Source organism: Alosa pseudoharengus, unplaced genomic scaffold, assembly GCF_046254945.1.
Source record: "Alosa pseudoharengus isolate Yale_2024_CS ecotype anadromous, Long Island Sound unplaced genomic scaffold, YU_APseudo_1.1 YU_APseudo_1.1_scf_23, whole genome shotgun sequence".
Taxonomy (NCBI): Eukaryota; Metazoa; Chordata; class Actinopteri; order Clupeiformes; family Clupeidae; genus Alosa; species Alosa pseudoharengus.
This window is the reverse complement of record NW_027468685.1, coordinates 4,663,293-4,670,792: the sequence shown is the minus strand read 5'-3', so window position 1 is coordinate 4,670,792 and position 7,500 is coordinate 4,663,293. Positions and strand designations below refer to the sequence as shown.

General features: G+C 47.3%; 1 protein-coding gene across 1 annotated transcript in view; it reads right to left on the bottom strand.

Moving 5' to 3' along the window:
* csmd2 (CUB and Sushi multiple domains 2) overlaps window positions 1-7,500 on the bottom strand; it is a 377,005-nt gene that overhangs the window by 6,269 nt on the left and 363,236 nt on the right. The window contains exons 52-54 of the mRNA XM_076301508.1: window positions 6,878-7,057; window positions 2,135-2,200; window positions 1,385-1,546 (exon numbers count right to left, since the gene is read on the bottom strand). Of these exons, the coding sequence (XP_076157623.1) occupies window positions 1,385-1,546; window positions 2,135-2,200; window positions 6,878-7,057 (408 nt within the window). The remainder of the gene's footprint in view (window positions 1-1,384; window positions 1,547-2,134; window positions 2,201-6,877; window positions 7,058-7,500) is intronic.

Below are 7,500 nucleotides of genomic sequence, written 5' to 3'. Positions count from 1 at the left end.
GTTGTAACTCTGTCACCTATTGGTTGGCCACCAGGACAATAGAAAAAGGCAATTTTAAGAGGTGGCTCATAACAAGTCTGTATTTTGAATAATATTTAGGAAACTGTGAACATTCTGTTATTTTGGAAATGGATTATTTGAAATTGAATAGGTGGGACATCAAACGTCTAGCTATGCCAGCTACAGATTTACAGTAGTACAAATGTGTAATTCATTTATAAGCAGCAAGCAAAATGCAGAGTGTTGCACTCATACACTGCTATAGTGTACAGTATGCATGCAATTCTGGCGGCTAACACCACTGGTTGGCTAATGCCAAGTGGCTACATGGGAAACAAGCTGCCTGATTGGTAGGGATCGAGCGGTTTCAGGAAGTTCTACATGGCAGATTGTCAGTAACTTTGCACTCTCTAATTCAATGGGTCAGTCTGTGAGCTTTGTTCCTACTCTATTGACCAACTAGCTGAATCAATGCACAGCTCTCTACAGACAATTAAAACCTTCAGTACACATTTAACACACTGACATGTCAGTGATTGTGCCAATGTATTTCCATTTTCTGGGTAAATATAAAATAAAATAAAATAATTAAATAATAATAATAATAATAATAATAATAATAATAATAATAATAATAAAAAACTAATAATAAAAAACTATGTTCTCTGCAGTACCCTGCGCTGTCAGATGAACATGGAAAGTTCCAGAACACAGCAGCTCCTGGCGGCTCTTCCCACCTGCGGCCCCTGGCCTCCTCCCGGTGAGGAGCGGAATGCCGGTTTGATCTACCGCTGGCTGATTTGCATCTTCCGCCTGATGCTGCCAAACGCCAAAGCTGACTGCCTGTCGGGGGCCAAGTGGCAGCTGCGCCGCTTTACTGGCAGCTTAACGAGCCCTCTCTCCACAAAGAGAGACTCGCTTTGGAAACGGGTTTCCTAGTTGTGCAACACACACGGGGGGGTAGTGGAATTATGCGTGGCTCTTTTTGTTCTCTGCTGCATGACCAGTGCTGGCCCTGAGGCGTGCTATCCGATACTGTAGATCAGATAGAGAAGTAGCCCGCGGGGAGTCCAGACTGAAGTGTTTAGGTTGATTCCCTTTAGAATACGATACACACCATAGAGAATGGGTTTGCATTCCTTTAAAGAAAAAGCAGCGAAACGTTTATGTACACTGACAGACTAAATTCTCTCACACACACACACACACACACACACACACACATGGGCAAACACACACACAAACACACACACACACGCTATTGTGATATACTATTGTGAGCTCAAACAATCATACAAGAGGTGCACCACACACACACACACACACACACACACACACACACACACACACACACAAACACACAAACACACACACACACACTCACCGGAGAGTTTGAGTTCGACCCCGCTGTGGTCGATGAGAGTGGCGTTGACTCGGTTGCTGAAGGGCTCGAACGCCGTGACACTCAACATGGCCGGCTGCTTCTTCCCCAAATACTCATATGAACCCCGCCACAAGGAGTTCTTGGCAAACACTCCGCCTGGCACTGATAGATAAACACACACACACAGAATGAGAGAGAGGGAGAGAGAGAGAGAGACAGAGAAAGACCAAGAGAGAAAGGGGAAGAGGGGCAGATAGAAAGAGAGAGAGAGAGAGAGAGAGAGAGAGAGAGAGAGAGAGAGAGAGAAAGGGGAAGAGGGGCAGATAGATAGAGAGAGAGAGAGAGAGAGAGAGAGTAGAACAAAATGGAAAGGAAATTATTATTTTGCCTGGAACCTACTGGCCACTACACAATGCAGCCTTTAGAAAGGTCCCTAGTGAACCCTAGCCACTACACAATGCAGCCTTTAGAAAGGTCCCAAGTGAACCCTAGCCACTACAGAAAGGTCCGTTTGAGGATGCTGGCTAGTAAAAACACACAAAGGCCCGAGGCACCCTAGGGGGTCTTTCAGTGGCACTCACCTGTGCCTCAGAGAGACTCACCTGGGAGACAGAGAGACAGGCACTCACCTGGGAGACAGAGACAGGCACTAACCTGTGCCTCAGAGAGACTCACTCACCTGGGAGACAGAGACAGGCACTCACCTGGGAGACAGAGACTCACTCACCTGAGAGACAGAGACTCACTCACCTGAGAGCTTATTACTGGGTGGCTCCTGCACTGGGCCCACTGTCTTCCCGCTGGGTCTGTTATCAGCTGCAACAGGAGGGAAAGATGTACGGTCACAACCCAACACAAGCAATGCAACCAGGGAATGAGTGTTAGAGAGGACTCTGAGTGAGAGCACACACACACACACACACACACACACACACACACACACACACACAGCACAGCAAACCCAGATGTGATAGGATGCTTTTTTTAGCTTCTAATCTCTGAGACATCCCGTTGAATTTCCCTCCTTCCTCCTCTCTTCTCTTCTTCCCAACTCCTTCTTCCTCTCCTCTCCTCTCTCCTCTTCCCTTCTTCCCACCTCCTTCTTCCTCTGATTCTACAGTGTGCCCCCTACAGTTTTGGGGTGCATATTGTTGGTGTTGTTGCTGTATCTCTGCCATGATGAACATGAACAACATAAAGCCATCTTATAACTAAATGTGGCATAGGGGGCCTTTAAAGCAACACCAAAGAGTCAGACTGAAGAAGAATCACCAAAGAATCACCAAAGAATCACCAAAGAGTTTTTTGTACCTTAAAATAATGTTTCCAAAATCGTTTCAGTGGTTCATCAACTCGTAACAGGGTGAACGGCACTTCTGCATTCGCTTCGCGGCCCTCTATCGGCTATATCCGCACTATGCAAGTTTGCCAGATCGGGTAGCGGATCTGTAGTTCGATGGAATGAGACATAAGAAACTACAAATTTGACTTGCTTCTGATGTCGCAATACATCATACTTTCATAAAATCATGCAACGTACTCTACCTTGTCTGTGGACAATAGAGTGCGGATCGGGCCGGATTTTTCTGTCCGAGCCCGGCCCGTGTCCGACAGAGCAGTAACTGAACCCGACCCGAGCCCGACAGGCATTAAAATATTTATGTCCCTAGCCCGACACAGTTAAAATTGCATTTGTTTCTCATACTAATGACACATGTACGATTGTTTGTGTGGAAAGCCCGCTTTTATTAAGCAATTGTAGGAAGGCATTCGGAAAATGTCAACAGATGAGCGCATCAACGCACACGGGGCAACAAGCGCCATTAACACAGGCGCGCACAAGAGGCCCAATCATAGCCAATTGAAATTCAATTAACATAGCCCTATCAAAAATGGGCAAAGCTAACAAAACAAAATCCAAAAAAAAAATAACACAACAGGTTCTGAATCTTTAAATTAATTCAAATAAACACGAATATCCCCAGCGATAACATTAACGTATCACAAATGCAGCTTATTGACATGAAAATCACTCTTACCATTTTCCTCGAAAACTGTATAGACTAAACTGCAACATGGGATCTATTTACATAATCCATTCATCAAAGTTTAGGCTAATCCATGTTCTTATGCAGAAAAAGGATTGCATCAACGGTGGATGGCTTCCTCTGCTCGATGGCCCTGCCAGCAGTGCTAAAGTTGCGCTCACTTCTCCTGCTGCTGGCTGGAATGGCAAGGATGCCGCGGGCAAGGACACTAAGCTTCGGGTAGTTGAGTTGCTGATCTCTCCACCAGCCCAAAACATCTCTGTCATCCTGCATTGCATGATTATGAGTCGAGTACATCTCGACTTCGTCCGTGGCATCTGCCAGAGGTACATTTTCCCACTCCTCAAAGTCAACTACAGCTTTCTTGGGCGCAGGTCCTTCAGTGGCAGCCTCCTCAGTGTGGAGGTCACGGAGCTGTCTCCGAACCTCCAGGTGAAGGTTGTCTCTCTCTGAAGAGGACAACATTCGGAGCTGGCTATATTTAGGCCAAAGGAAAGTTGCAATTTTTTGGAGTTCTTGGATCTCCACTTTACGCAAAATCCAACTGAGATGCCGCTCGCGGATGATGGCTTGATAGGGGCTGTCAGTCATCTTTCTGTTGCAGTGACGCTTCAGTCGCTCAAACCACAGAAACACCAGGTTTATGGTTGGGTACTGGTTCCCTTCAAGTTAACGCTGGGCATTATAAAATGGTTGCAGGAACTCGACAAGAAAGTCAAGGACATCTGGAGATATTTCATCGATCCGCCAGCCCTCTGCACGCTCATCTAGTTTTTTGCGTAGTTCTTGATAAACCGAGCGGACAGAATTTAAGGTCAGATATACCGTGCTAAACCTCGTGTCTGCCATTTGGATGACAGTTTTTGACAGCAAAGCTGCCATGCCCGTCTTTTTGACATATTTGACCAGTGCTTTTATCCATTTATCTGCTCAACCAGCTTTGTGCGTTTCTCTGTTGCCAGCTAACGGCACCGTTTTGACACAGTGGTGGCGTCAGGCAGTACGTCCAGCGCTGCCACTGAACCATATGTAGCACCGACGTTAATAAGCTGCTGGGCCAACTCAATGAAACCCCTTCCTTCGATGGAACAAAATGGCCTTATGTCTTTACAGCAGTACTCAACGCATTTTTCAGTCAGTTTTTGTTTGGCCTGCTGAGGGATTTTTCTTGAGGTACTAGTAAAGGCAGTGATGCTCGGCTGCAGTAGCCCAGGTGACTTACAAACTCCATCCACGTGACGCTGCAGGGCGGAATTCCCGGACCTCTTGCTATCATATGTCATGAGAACTCCGCAAACCTTACATTGAACATAACCAACAGGTTCATCACTATCGGCCTTGACAACTATGTAACTATGGAAATACTTCCACACAGCTGACTCCTTCGTTTTCGATGGTTTTAAAATCTCCTGAGGCCAACTTCTTTTTAACGTCTTCCATCGTTGCGCTGCCACATGTAGCTTAATATGCACGACTTTCGTTGTCACAGCTAGTTTAACACACAGGAAGACGGATGTTAGGGTAATATTTGACATTTATTTTAATCCAAAAACGAACATTTGCATCAAGTGAAACAGGCCCATTGGCTACCTACATAATAAGCTGTTTTAAATTGAAAATGTTCAATGCCTTATCGCACTGATGTGACCGAGCCCGACCTGAACCCGAGCATCCTTTCTAAAAATCTGTCCGAACCCGGCCCGGCCCGTCCGGTCCCGTCGGGCTTGGGTCGGGTATCCATCCTCTAGTGGACATCGTTATTTCCAAAGCCAGTGCTGTATAAACAAATAGCGTGCATGCGACAGGAAAAGTGCTTTGGTGTTGCTTTAATATGAGTCTGCACAGCCAGAGGTGTATAGAGAGAGTTTGGCCAACTAGGGAATCGGATGGTCAGAGCTATCCCGTTATGCGATTGGCTCCGAGGTGGTCACATGGCTCATGGACGCCACGTTAGATACCAACATTCATCAGATCCCTATTTGAAAACGTTCGCGGAAAACTATGTTTTCAAATATGGGATATGCAAATATATGCAAATATGAATGCAACTCAGGTGTCAGTGAAATGTGTTGCTAGGGAACATGGTGTTCGCCTTAGCTTACGAAGTGCTCGCAGTTTAGGAACTGTTTCTAGAGTCATTTTAAAAAAATAATTTGGAGAAACTCTCCTCCGCAGTAGGGCCAGTGAGTGGCCGACTGTGTTGACGGTAGCTGGACTGTTGTGAAAGTAGGCTGATAGCATGATAAATGGAGAACAGCTATCTGCCAGGTCTGTGAGACGGACTGCACAGGTGTGGCGGGTAATTCATCACCACTGCTGATTGGTTGAGCAGGTGTGGGAGGTAATTCATCAAAGCTGCTGATTGGTTGTGATTAGCGGTTGAGGAGAAGCAGATTATAGACTGTGTGTGTGTGTGTGTGTGTCTGCTTCTGAGAGAAACACACAAAGTAGGAATGCATCTGCACACACACACACACACACACACACACACACACACACACACACACACACACACACACACATTGCAGAGAGTGGCATATGTATAGATAGGAAGACAGGGAAGCGGTATCACAAAACTTTGGATAAACAGCTGTATGTGTGTGTGTGTGTGTGTGTGTGTGTGTGTGTGGTGTGTGTGTTGTGTGTGTGTGTGTGTGTGTTGTGTGCGCACGCGTGTGCATGTGTGTGTGTGTGTGTGTGGTGTGTGTGTGTGTGTGTGTGTGTGTGTGTGTGTGTGTGTGCGCACGCGTGTGCATGTGTGTGTGTGTGTGTGCATGTGTGTGTGCATGTGTGTGCGCATGCGTGTGTATGTGTGTACATGTGTGTGTGTGTGTGTTTGTGTGTGTGTGTGTGTGTGTCTGTGTGTGTGTAAGCCTTCCTGTTTGCATTTGTGATGTTGTTTTCATAAGAGAGACTGTGATAAAGGGCTTTTTTGTTTTTAATGTGCACGCTTATGTGTATTTTTAGTTGCATTTGCATAACTAAGCACATCTTTGCATGTATGGAAGGGCCTGATTGTTTGTGTGTGCGCGTCTGTGTGTCTGGAGCGTGTGTGCATGTGTGTGTGTGTGTTTGTGTGTGTGTGTGTGTGTGTGTGTGTGTATGTGTGTGGTGTGTGTGTGTGTGTGTGTGTGTGTGTGTGTGCGTACGCGTGTGCATGTGTGTGTGTGTGTGCATGTGTGTGTGTGTGTGCATGTGTGTGTGCATGTGTGTGTGCATGCGTGTGTATGTGTGTGTGTATGTGTGTGTGTGTGTGTTTGTGTGAGTGTGTGTGTGTGTGTGTGTGTGCGCACGCGTGTGCATGTGTGTGTGTGTGTGTGCATGTGTGTGTGCATCTGTGTGCGCATGCGTGTGTATGTGTGTACATGTGTGTGTGTATGTGTATGTATGTGTGTATGTGTGTGTGTGTGTTTGTGTGAGTGTGTGTGTGTGTGTGTGTGCGCACCTGTGCAGATGGGTGGCTTGCCAGTCCAGCTGCCGTCAGGTCTACAGGTGCGGTGTTCAGAGCCGGCGGACAGGTAGAATCCGGGCTGGCAGGTGTAGATGAGGGTGTAGCCCAGGGACGGGAGCTCTATCGCACTCACATCCGACTGGGCAGCCAACTCAGGCTGGCTACAGTGGTGAGCTGCACACACACAAGAGGAGATGAGAGGAGAGGAGGAGGAGGAGGAGAGGAGAGGAGAGGAGAGTAGAATAGAGTAGAGGAGAGGAGGGGGGAGGAGAGAGGGGAGGAGAGGAGAGGAGAGGTGAGGAGAGGTGAGGAGAATAGAGGAGAGGAGAGGAGAGAGGAGGAGGAGAGGAGAGGAGAGGAGAGGAGAATAGAGTAGAGGAGAGGAGGGGAGGAGGAGAGGAGAGGAGGAGGAGAGAGGGGAGGAGAGGAGAGGAGGAGAGGAGAGGAGATGAGAGAAGAGGAGAGTAGAATAGAGTAGAGGAGAGAAGAGAAGAGAAGAGAGGGGAGGGAGAGGAGAGTAGAGTAGAGGAGAGGAGGGGGGAGGAGAGGAGAGGGGAGGAGAGAAGATGAGAGGAGAGGAGAGGAGGAGGAGGAGGAGAGGAGGGGGGGAAGAGAGG